Below are 12783 nucleotides of genomic sequence, written 5' to 3' on the forward strand. Positions count from 1 at the left end.
TAAAAATAAATTAAATAAAAAAATATAGGACAAAACACACGTCACGAGAAGACAGACAACAAAACACTACATAAAGAGAGACCTAAGAAAACAACATAGCATGGTAGCAACACAACATGACAAAAACATGGTAGCAACACAACATGGCAGCAGCACAACATAGGTAGCAGCACAAAACAGAGTACAAACATTATTGGGCACTGACAACAGCACAAAGGGCAAGAAGGTAGAGACAACAATACATCACTTAAAGCAGCCACCACTGTCAGTAAGAGTAAGTAAGAGTCTTTGAATGAAGAGATTGTGACAAAACTAATGATGACTAAATAGTTATGGTAAGAACAGTAATAAATAACAAAACATGATTTATAATGCTACTATTAATACTAATAGTAATAATAATATTATAATAATCAACTTTCGAAAACACTTGTAAATACCATTCTTAATTAACCCATTCATATTGAACACTGTTCAATACATTTTTCTTTTTGCACCGTAGTAAACAATCCATTCTACTTAGGAGCACTCAAAGTTTCCAAATCCATAGAGTTTACACCCAGAGGAGTGTCGCTGCTCATTTGGTGGGCCTTATAGGGTGGCCCATCAATTTAAATAAAACAGATTTTTCATATTGGACATTGGATTTAAATTGATGGGCCACTCTTTAAAGTCCACCAAATCAGCAGTGATGCTCCTCTGGGTGTAAACTCTGTGGATTTGGAAACTAGAAGTGCGCCTGAGTAGAGTGGAACCCCCTTTTACTGTGACACAACGTACAGATACTTTTATAATGGGCAATAAATGAGTACTCACACAAAAAACATTGATGACCATTTAGGCTTTAAAAAATAAACATCAACAAATAAATGACATGTCTTATATAATTACTTTTAATTATTCTTTGTATGATAAGTAGTATACAATGTATCGATAATTGTGCACATTTTCCATAATTTTCGCCCTAGTTATTCATTTACAAAGTATACAGGGCTGGATTTTTATTCTGAAGTATTCCAAAAATTGGTGACCCGGAAGTACTTAGTTATTCTTGCCTGTTTCATAGTGGTGTGTGTGTGTAGCATGGTACCGGTGCAAACCACCAGAGAGAAGCCAAGCAGCGTTAATTTGTAGTAGGATATAACGTTACCGTCGTGACCAACATACAACATTAATGCACTGTAACATTCACGAAAAGTTACCTTTATGTAGGTAGCTAGTTATAAGAGACTCGATTACCGTAGTCAACCTGGCAGAGCTGTCACTCTGTTGTATCGGGTATGATATCCGTTGGCTAGCTGTCAAGCTAGCAGTCTCCAGACCATCCTTGTACAATTAGCTAGTTTAGTGTCTATCTCGAAATGAGAATGAGTATTAAATTGACAACTCAGGCTTATTGCAAGATGCTTTTGCATGCTGCTAAATATCCTCATTGTGCCGTGAACGGATTACTGGTTGCTGAGAAACAGAAGGAGAAGAAAAAAGACAGCCACTCCACTCCAATCCTCTGTGTGGATTGTATACCACTATTCCACGGCACACTTGCATTGGCACCTATGCTGGAAGTTGCACTTACATTGGTGAGTGAATTGATCGTCGTTATCTTCTATTCACATGTAATGTTTCAAAAATGTTCATGTTACTCCACTGCATGTTCACCACTGCAAGTTACTGGGCCTGTGGAAGTAGAAGTGCATTAACAGCTGTCAGTCCTGCTGACTCGTCAAGCTAAACTCAACATCATGGTGAAAGAAGTTTCTGATGTTTCAACTTGTCCATTGGTGGAGTTTATCAGAAACTTCCTTCACAGTGGTGTTGAGTTTAGTCAGCTAGTCAAACAAGCTAATATATTTTTTCTTTCCCCACTTCCAGATTGACACGTGGTGTAAAGAGAATAAATATGTCATAGCTGGGTATTACCAAGCCAACGAGCGCACAAAGGACTTCAGGTAACAATATTTTGATACAGGATCCCGTTCAAGCTCTGTGGAGAGTTGTGTTGATATGATACACAATGTACTCTGTCTTCTTTTGACTTGCACAGACCTAACCAGGTTGCTGAAAAAGTTGGGGCCAGGATTGCAGAGAACTTCAGCGAAGCAGCAATGATTATGGTAATCCTCTATTAGCCGTCCAGTATCAGAACTGCCACATTACTGAATTCACTCATAAGACCTACACTGACCACTGTATCTCTAATAATGTTGTGTTCCTCAGGTGGACAGCACCAGATTCACCATGGGCTGCTATGAGCCCATATTAGCCATCTATGACCACCATGAAAACAAGTGGAAATGCAGGGACTGTAATGTGTAAGTGTTCCTGAGCTTTCCTAATATGTCATGTGGGATAGATATATCACAGCTACTGAACAGCCATTTATCCAAAAAGATTTGGAACGACATGGTATACTATGCCAATATCTGTTAGTGTGGTAGATATTTATTTTACTCTTATTATTATCTATCCTGATGCCTATTTACTTTACCCTGCCTTCATGTACATATCTACCTCAAATACCTTATACCCCTGCACATTGATCTGGTACTGGTACTCCCTGTATATTGCTCCATTCTTGTGTATTTTATTTTATTCCTCTTGTGTTACTATTTTATTTTTAAACTGCATTGTTGGGAAGGGTTCATAAGCAAGCATTTCAAGGTGAAGTCTACACCAGTTATATTCGGTGCATGTAACAAATACGATTTGATTTGTGATTCTCGAACGTGGAGCTGCGGTTCTGGAGTGTTGGTTTGTGTGTGTTCCAGGGACTGCTTTGAGGACTGGTGTGAGGCTCAGAAGATCACGTCGGCTCTGCTGGAGGGCAGGTCCTACGAGAGCCTGATCGACTTCGACAATCACCTAGACGACCTCAGGAATGACTGGACCAACCCTGAGATCAACAAGTCTGTCCTGCACCTGTGCTAAGCCTCCCAGCCGAGTGACTGCACTGCACTGCACTAGACAAAGACCTTGCGGCCAAAACGGCGTTGGACGTGCTAATACTACTGTAGCGCAGGAATGCTGAATGCTAAGTCTTTGTTCTCAGTGAATTGCTCTCACAGGGAAGAGAGCTTTCAGAGCACTGGCCAGTCTATTTTCATGGGCAAGCAGGACACATGTACGATTGGGATCTTTGTTCCCGTAGTAGGGAGGATCAAGGTGATCAAGACCTTGGTGTCATTCAATGCAACGTGTTCATTTTCTTTCTCATTTTTTTGAGTACGATTTTTGTATGCTAATAGTTAATGAAGATGTATGCGTAATTCTGAATGGTAGGGAAACATGAATATCATTTATTTAGACTTATATTGAATACTTTAGGTTCTTCAGAAATAGTAGTGTTACAGAGATGATAGACATGATAAATTATTGTTCTGAGATTTGACTTATTGAAATATTACAGAATTGTAATCAACAAGAGATGTTATGTTTTTTTATTTCACTACATATTAAGTCTTAATGTTTATATTCTCAGAACTGTTTCACTCTTGTTTTTCTTTTAAGAGATAGCTTAGTATTTATTTGTTAAAAGATGATCTGATTATTCTTTACTTTATTTGCTGAAATAAATCTTATTGCATAAGTAATAAACTGTAAGTCACTTGGGATAAAAGCATCTGCTAAATGTCCATGTTATTATTATTGATTCATGAATGATATATTTCGGGTTGGATTAAGATATAAAAGCCTAAATAAAATAATTTGTGAGGTTTTGATATATTAAACCTTTTTGTAAAAAATAGTTTGGACTGAATGTACAAATAAAATGTAACTTTTCAGATATTGTGCATGTTTTTTATGCCTTTTTCTAAAATCACTCCCTTACCCTAGCGCTGCCCTAGATCCATAGATCTGAATGAGTTGGGTGTTCAATTTAGGAAGCAGTGTTCCATCATTTTGGGTTGAGACAGCATACAGTGGATATTAATGGAAAATACTTTCCATTTTCATTTATCCCCCCTTTTTCAATCTTGTCTCATTGCTGCAACTCCCCAACTGGCTCGGGAGAGGCAAAGGTCGAGTCATGTGTCCTCGATAACATGACGCGCCAAACTGTGCTTCCTAACACCCGCCCGCTTAACCAATGTGTTGGTGACAACACCATTCAACTGACGACCGAAGTCAGCCTGCAGGCACCCAGGCCCGCCACAAGGAGTCGCTAGAGTGTAATGAACCAAGTAAAACCTCCCCGGCCAAACCCTCCCCTAATCCGGACAATTGTGCGCCACTTTATGGGACTCCCGGTCACAGCTGGTTGTGACACAGCCTGGGATTGAACCTGGGTCTGTAATGATGCCTCAAGCACTGCGATGCAGTGTCTTAGACCGCTGTGCCACTTGGGAGTCCGGAAAATATTTTACAATCTATGAGGGTCCATCAAGACAAGATATAGAAGCTGAGACGGTATAGAAAAGTTTATTCTAAACCATCTCTGGTAGAAGTAAGGGGCCATGACAAATGGTTTGGTGAAAAACTGATTCCAGAAAGAGTCCCTACCCCAAAGAACTTTCCATAACCTATCAGAGAATATGATTCCAACAGGAAATGTACGCCTTTCTTACACACACCTTTCCTAAGTACTTCTCAGTAGTTAGTAGTCTAACTTATCCAGAGCTTGGATTGAAATAGGTGTCGGTACTCATTTTTGGTGCCGTTACTGTTTACATTTAGGTGCAGGAGCTCCACAATACTTTAGAGCTAATATTCTATAAGCGGAACAGGAGCTCAAGCAGTATAACATTTGAGGTGGTTCCCTTGCATGTGCTGAATACATTGAATTCAACGCTGAAAACCTTCCCACTTGCTGGCCAACAGATTTTCTTGTGGAGTTTTCATTCAATAGGATTTATAGTACATTTATCTTAAACCATCCCTTTCAATATGATGTGCCTTTAACCTGTTAAGGAGGCGGAACCATGTTACCAGAGCAACGATAGGAGCACCATCTGTCAATCAGACAGCAAGCTCTACCACTGAGTTAAGCAGCCAATGAGTTAGCGGGAGGACGCTAGGCCCTTCCCCAGAGCCTCCTTACTCTACCAAGCACACGAAATAGCCCCCTGGCTCTATGGAGGATGTCTAGACTCTAGATGCTGTGAAACTCTGATTTTAAAATGTACTTGTTTGAATTAATTGTAATGTAATATATTATTTGTTGAATGTAGTAATTAGGTATTTAATGAATATATTGCTGTAATTTCAGACAAAAAATAAAATATTTGAAAAATGTACTTGAACAGTTAAGTTGTTCCTCTGAAAGCTCCAGGAGTGAAACATAGAGGGATGTAGGGACCAGACCTGCAGCCAATCTCCCCTCCCTGCCATCTCACATCCACAGCATCAAACTGGAGTTCAAACAGAACCCCTTTAGGACTACATACTCAAAGCCTTGTCAAGTCTGACTGAGCACTACAATACCCACACTGCATTGCGATCTATGCTGCCGGAGGTCCTCTTGTAAGGCTAAACGTTTTATTTTACAAAACTACAGGCCAGACACTCCCACAGAAGGAAGGTATGGGAATAGAGAGACTGGGGAACAGGGGTACTGAGGCACAGGAGACAGCTATGGCCAGCAGCAAGGTGGACTGATGTAGGGATGAAAACACACACTATAGATGCACAGTGCAGAGCAGGACAAGGATTCATATACTTGGCAAAAGAGAACCTTTCATTGACTTTGGATTTGAGGGCCCTCAAGTGGAGAAAAAAATAAATCGTCCATTATCCAATTGTTGGCAAGGGCTTTGACATTATGATACGTGGGATCAATGTAGTAATATAACACGTTTTGAAGTGGGCTGGCCATTTCAATTCAGGGAGTTGTCTTAATTGCTCTATTTTGAGGTTTAAAAAAGTCTCATGATATTTTGTGTAAGGGAGGGCTACTTTTTGGCACTATTTCCTTTTATGGCAAACACAAAGGAGAAGAATCTAGCAAGATCTCCCTCGGTGCATTGTCACATGGTACTGTCTGCATTGTTTCCTCTCTCTAGGTTTAGTGATGTGAATGTCTCATAATGGGTGTTGTGTCCCTTGTGCTTAATGATAAGGTCCAGAGAGATTGGTCTAGTTATCAGACAACAGTTCTACTAAGGGCTCATCCCTGGACTAGGGGCTGAAGGGGAATATATTAGAGAGAGAGAGAGCGAGAGAGAGAGCGAGAGAGAGAGCGAGAGAGAGAGCGAGTGCGAGAGCGAGAGAGAGAGAGAGACTAACTGTAGCGGTCACTCACTCTTTCCCATGGGTAACTACTCACACAGGGAGAGTGGTAAAACATGCTGTTCCTGACAGGAGGGGTTCTGTGTGGGTGTTCTGACAGAGTGCATGGATCTGGGAGGCCTGTGGGGCCTGGAGTTAGGTCTTACCCCCATCTCAGTAAGCCTTACGGGGCCTGGAGGCCAGGGGAGGGAGGGATGTGGCTGGAGCTCAGGCTGCTGCTATGGCAGCACACATGGCTGGGTCAAAGGAGGAGAGGAGAAGAGGAGAGCATGTTCTCTCTCTCCTTTTCTCCCTCAATCTATATCTCTGAACAGGGCAGTCCTGACCAGCAGCAGAACAAACACTAAAAGCAAAGCTTTCTGTTTCAACCAAAAAAGCATGAACATATAAAAAAATGGCAGGCTTATTTTCTTCTTCTTAAAAGAACAATGATTAAAGTAATAAAAACATACAAAATTATTTTTAGTCTTAATATCATTTACAATACAAGGCTGAAGCACCTTTTAAATTCTTATTCTCATCTCAAAATAAAACATTTCCTTTATTCATTCCAAAATGTGCATTTTGTAAGTTCTTCCCTAATTTGAACAGTTCTTTGTCGTAACACAGTACCACCAGGTAGTTCTTCAGGTCTTTCTCTTTAAGTGCATTTCAAGTTTGAAAGCTGGCCTGATGTCACGATCGTTGTATGTTGGATGAAGAGAGGACCAAGGCGCAGCGTGATAACAATACATCTTCTATTTATTATAACGAAGACGAAGAACACTTAAACAAACTATACAAAAACAACAAACGTGAAGCTATAATTACAATAAGTGCAGACACAGGCAACTTACATATAGACATAGACAATCACCCACGAACTACCTAATGAATATGGCTGCCTAAATATGGTTCCCAATCAGAGACAACGATAGACAGCTGTCTCTAATTGAGAACCAATCTAGGCAACCATAGACATACATACACCTAGACTAGGCACTGCCCCATAAACATACAAAACCCCTAGACAATACAAAACACATACATCCCCCATGTCACACCCTGACCTAACTAAAATAATAAAGAAAACAAAGATAACTAAGGCCAGGGCGTGACACCTGTCCTGCCGCCAGGAGAGATGCTGGGAGGTTCAGTCCTGTCCGATTGGCCAGAGGTAGGGGCATTGGATTGGTGGTAGATGGCGCTATGTCACGTGTAACTATCTGTCACCATTCCAATTGCAGGATTGTCTGTGTGGGCGTGGCTGTGAGGGGAGTCCAGGATGGGGCTGGGATAGCAATGTAAGAGAGTAACTGGTGCCTGATGAAGAGAATGGTGTGAGTCTGTGCCTCTTTGTATGTTTGTGTGTGTTGACCATGCCGTCCTAGAGCTTTGCCCCATGTGTGACGTGCCCGTTGCACCCTCTGACCCCAGGGTTAGCACAGACCACTGGCTGGTGGCACCGTCCCTGGCAGGCTGGCAGCAGCCCCAGTCAGTGCTTCACTGCTTGGACCTGCTGCCCCATCCATCTGTCAATTAATCCATTATCCCTCTCCTGTGGAGCTGTCCATCCCTCTCTCCTGTGGAGCTGTCCATCCCTCTCTCCTGTGGAGCTGTCCATCCCTCTCTCCTGTGAATCTGTCCATTCCTCTCTCCTGTGGAGCTGTCCATCCCTCTCTCCTGTGGAGCTGTCCATCCCTCTCTCCTGTGGAGCTGTCCATCCCTCTCTTCTGTGGAGCTGTCCATCCCTCTCTCCTGTGGAGCTGTCCATCCCTCTCTCCTGTGGAGCTGTCCATTCCTCTCTCCTGTGGAGCTGTCCATCCGGGTCCAGATCCAGGCTGGGTCATAAAAATAAACTCTGTTTGGGCGGGGAGGGAGGGGGCCGGGCCTGGGGGTCAGTGGAGCTGTCACCTGGGGAGGTAACCCTTGTAGTGCCCTCCCCTGGCCCAGTGGGGCTGCAGCAGCGTCAGACACTTCCTGAAGTGCTCCAACTCGGTCTGTAACTTCTCCCTCTCCACCGCCAGCTTCTGTCTCTGAGACATCAACTCCTATAAAGAGAGAAGAAGGTAGTAGAGTCAATAAAACCACATTAACAAAAATGTAACAACTCCATAAAGAGAAAGTAACAAAAACACACGCACACACGCATACACACACACACACACACACACACACACACACACACACACACACACACACACACACACACACACACACACACACACACACACACACACACACACACACACACACACACACACACACACCTTGCTTAGAATTCTGTGGCATTATTTAATATTATTTTACAGTATGAAGAATACAATTGAACATAGCTGATTAAAATAGAAAGGATATTTTCTCCAAAGATTTGAAGGAAGCTCAGTGACGATAGATGTAGCAGACAGGGTCTTACCCCCATGCTGTGTGAGAGCTGCTCTGCTGTCAGGCTCAGGTTGTAGTGCTGGTTCTCCAGTCTCCGACACTGGCTCTGCAGCACCTGGCGCTCCACACCTTGCTCTGGAGGAGGGAGGGAGGACCGAAGGCAGGGGAAGAGAAGGAGGGGAGTGGAGAAGGAGAGGAGGGAGGCAGAGGAGGAGAGGGAGAGAGGAAGGAGAAGAGAATAACAGTGAGCCTGAGGGGATATGACCTGGGTTCTCATTAGCATCCATGCTAACACTCCCTACCTGTCTCTCCCCATGTACCAATAACCAGAGAGCAGCACACAGCTAGAGCTACAGCAGACCATACTGCCACAGGCAAGCAGCACACAGCACACAACTCACTACACAAGACTCATTACAGATAGTGTGTGTATGTATGTTTGACTGTTTACATCCTATTTGTTGGACCAACGAGAGTAGTACAAAACGATAAATGCCACCCTCTAGTGTTGGGAATACGCTACGACTACTCTTAACCAAAGTCAAACATGTTCATTGGTCTCTAGATTTCAACCATAATTGAACCATTCCAAAACCAAGGACATTAGACATTAACGGTCCAATGCTGCCATTTTTATCTCAATATCAAATCATTTCTGGGTAAAAATGAAGTACCTTATTGTGATTGTTTTCAATTAAAATGTTAAAAAGGAAACAAAAGTAGATTCTTAGTAAATAGCAATTTCTCAAGCAAAAATGTTACTAGGAGTGTCTGGGAGTGCTCTAAGTGGGAAGGGAAAAACTGAAAACTATATTTTATTGGCAGCGAGGTTTGGAACTCTTTCTTATTGGTCTATTAACTAATTCACTGCCTGGTGATGTCTCGAGGCAGGACAAAACGCCATCCCACTAAAACAGCCTGAAAAAAAAAAATATATATATTTTTTTAATGACAGGCTGGAATTACGTTTTGACTGCACTGGGCCTTTAAATAAACATAGAAAAGTGACTGACTGCTTACCTTCAATGTATTCCTGATAGTCTTCAAAGATCGCTTCAATCCCCTGCCACCTTGGTACTGGGGCCTCCTCTTCCTCGTCTTCTTCTGAGTCCTCTTGTGCAGACTGCTTCTCCCTCGCTCCTGGGGGCTCCTGGTGGGGTTGCGGGGGGCAGTGTTGCCCATTGGGCTGGGGGTGCGGGTGCGCGTGAGAGTGCGGGTGTTGAATGGAGTGTGCGTGCGTGAGGGTGTGTGGCGGGGGCGGCCGGCTGGGGGCGTAAAAGTAGGTTAGCTGGGTCTATGCTTTTTGTCCATATTCTGATGATTTGTGCTGGAAAACCGTGCAAGGCAAGCTAAACACGTCAACCCTGTTAACCATGGATAGATAGGCTAGAAATATTTTAACAGTTACATTTTTGGGTGGGAAAGTTGCATTCAATTGCCCATCCTTGTTGCACAGAACAGGCTTCCATTCCCTCTATCACAAGGGGATTTATGGCTGATTTAAGATGTAAACCTCAACCCTGTTAAGGTCAACCCTGTTACTTTCATGGCAATACATTGGCACTTACTATTGTATTTATATTTATTTAACCACTTGAGATGGGAAAACTCTTTATGACAGAATGTTAAAATCAGGTAAAATGTTGCACAACCTTAATGGTCAGAATTAGGATCTATTTTGGTTTCAACTGGCAAGTGTCTTCACTGACATTTTCAACCTCTCCCTGACCGAGTCTGTAATACCTTCATGTTTCAAGCAGACCATCATAGTCCCTGTTCCCAAGAACGCCAACGTAACCTGCCTAAATGACTACTGACCTGTAGCACTCACATCTGTAGCCATGAGGTGCTTGAAAGGCTGGTCATGGCTCACATCAACACCATCAACACCATCATCCCAGAAACCCTAGACCCACAATTTGCATACCGCCCCAACAGATCCACAGATGACGCAATCTCTACTGCACTCCACACTGCCCTTTCCCACCTGGACAAAAGGAACACCTATGTAACAATGCTGTTCATTGACTATAGCTCAGCATTCAACACCATAGTGCCCTAAAAACTCATCACTAAGCTAAGAACCCTGGGACTAAACACCTCGTTTTTTAACTGGATCCTGGACTTCCTGACGGGCCGCCCCCAGGTGGTAAGGGTAGACAACAACACATCTGCCACTCTGATCCTGAACATGGGGGCCCCTCAAGGGTGCATGCTTAGTCCCCTCCTGTACTCCCTGATCACCAACGACTGAGTGGCCAAGCATGACTCCAACACCATCCTTAAGTTTGCAGATGTCACAACGGTGGTAGGCCTGATCACCGTCAACAATGAGACAGCCTATAGAGAGGAGGTCAGAGACCTAGCAGCGTGGTGCCAGGACAACAACCTCTCCCTCAACACGATCAAGACTAAGGAGATGATCGTGGACTACAGGAAAAGGATTGAGCACGCCCCCATTCACATTGACGGGGCTGTAGTGGAGCAGGTCGAGAGCTTCAAGTTCCTTGGTGTCCACATCACCAACAAACTATTATGGTCCAAACACACCAAGACAGTCATGCAGAGGGTACGACAATGCCTATTCCCCCTCAGGAGACTGAAAAGATTTGTCATGGGTCCTCAGATCCTCAAAAAGTTATACAGCTGCACCATCGAGAGCATCCTGACTGGTTGCATCACCACCTGGTATGGCAACTGCTCGGCATCCGACCGCAAGGCGCTACAGAGGGTAGTGCGTACGGCCCAGTACATCACTGGGGCCAAGCTTCCTGCCATCCAGGACCTCTATACCAGGCGGTGTGTCAGAGGAAGGCCCTAAAAAAGTCTAGGTCCAAAAGGCTCCTTAACAGCTTCCACCACCAAGCCATAAGACTGCTGAACAGTTAGACAAATGGCTATCTGGACTATTTGCATTGACAACCCGTTTTTTTACGCTGCTGCTACTCACTGTTTATTATTTATTATCTATGCATAGTCACTTTACCCCTACTTACATGTACATATCACCTCAATTACCTCAATTAACCTGTACATTGACTCAGTAGCGGTACCCCCTGTATATACCCTCATTATTGATACTTTTTTGTGTTACTTTCTTTTTACTTTAGTTTATTTTGTAAATATTTTCTTAACTCTTATTTTTCTTAAAACTGCATTTTTGGTTGAGGGCTTGTAAGTAAGAATATCACGGTAAGGTCTACACCTGTTGTATTTAGTGCATGTGACAAATACAATTTGATTTGATTTGATCTGGAGATTCACAGTATAAGCTGATCCTAGATCTGTGCCTGAGGATAACTTGCACCTGGAGTATGAACGAGAGCTGCTGTGGTACCTTTGTGCTTCTGTAGGGCCTTCTGTGTGGACTGGAGGACAGACTCGTGGAACTGCTGGGCAAACTCTTCAGCAGTAAAGCTCTTCCAGGGCTTGGTCCGGCCATTCAGGCTGGGGGGAGCGTCTTTAGGCTGCATGGGGGGCCGCAGGCTATTCAGCAGGCTGGACGACGAGCTCCTCTTGGAGGGGGGGCCCTTAGGCAGCCCACGGGTCTTTTCCGGGTAGGGGAGTGGAGGAGGGAGGTCCTTTGGTCTCAGTGCGTCGGAGGAGGAGGAGGAGGGGGCTAAATGCTGTCACAGGAGTCCGCACTGAGCGGCTTGGCTGATTCGCTGGAAAGCTCTAAGTTAATGCATTATTATAGAGATGTCTCTCATAGACCTGTCTCTGCACAAACAGCAGGGACGGAATGAGGAAGAGAGTGTGTGTGTGTGTGTGTGTGTGTGTGTGTGTGTGTGTGTGTGTGTGTGTGTGTGTGTGTGTGTGTGTGTGTGTGTGTGTGTGTGTGTGTGTGTGTGTGTGTTTGTGTGGGAGGCTGCACTCTGCCATCTGCAGGCAGCATGCGGTAAATCCACAGGATTAGCTCGGGATGTATACTTGCCGCTGCCACTCCATGCCTCACCACAGCAGTGTGTGTGTGTGTGTTTATGTGTGTGTTTTTGTGTGTTTGTGTGTGTTTGTGTGTGAAAATGTATTTGTTTGGATATAGCTATTGACTTATAATTTGACTGGAATAGGAAGGTGGCTGTGTGTTCAGTGTCATATATCCCTGCTTCTCTGCTGTGCATCTGATAACGTTCCCAAAGAGGATGAGATCCGCACGCTGGTGAAGGACATCTGGGACACGCGCATCGCCAAGAG

The 12783-nt window shown here is 43.8% G+C and overlaps 1 protein-coding gene and 1 long non-coding RNA gene across 2 annotated transcripts; one reads left to right on the forward strand and one right to left on the reverse strand.

The window, feature by feature from the left end:
* The first annotated feature begins 1071 nt into the window (after positions 1-1071).
* On the forward strand, positions 1072-3776 carry LOC120056426 (ER membrane protein complex subunit 8-like). The gene is made up of 5 exons (XM_039004588.1): positions 1072-1580; positions 1873-1949; positions 2045-2114; positions 2218-2312; positions 2769-3776. The coding sequence occupies exons 1-5, from the start codon at positions 1362-1364 to the stop codon at positions 2926-2928; spliced, it is 621 nt and encodes a 206-aa protein (XP_038860516.1). The 5' UTR covers positions 1072-1361; the 3' UTR covers positions 2929-3776.
* Positions 3777-8203: 4427 nt separating this feature from the next.
* LOC120056436 lies at positions 8204-9676 on the reverse strand. The gene is made up of 3 exons (XR_005477798.1): positions 9610-9676; positions 8621-8724; positions 8204-8255 (listed from the first exon to the last, which is right to left on the reverse strand). It is a non-coding gene; the product is annotated as an uncharacterized LOC120056436 (long non-coding RNA).
* Positions 9677-12783: the final 3107 nt, after the last annotated feature.

Source organism: Salvelinus namaycush, chromosome 1 (assembly GCF_016432855.1).
Source record: "Salvelinus namaycush isolate Seneca chromosome 1, SaNama_1.0, whole genome shotgun sequence".
NCBI lineage: Eukaryota > Metazoa > Chordata > Actinopteri > Salmoniformes > Salmonidae > Salvelinus > Salvelinus namaycush.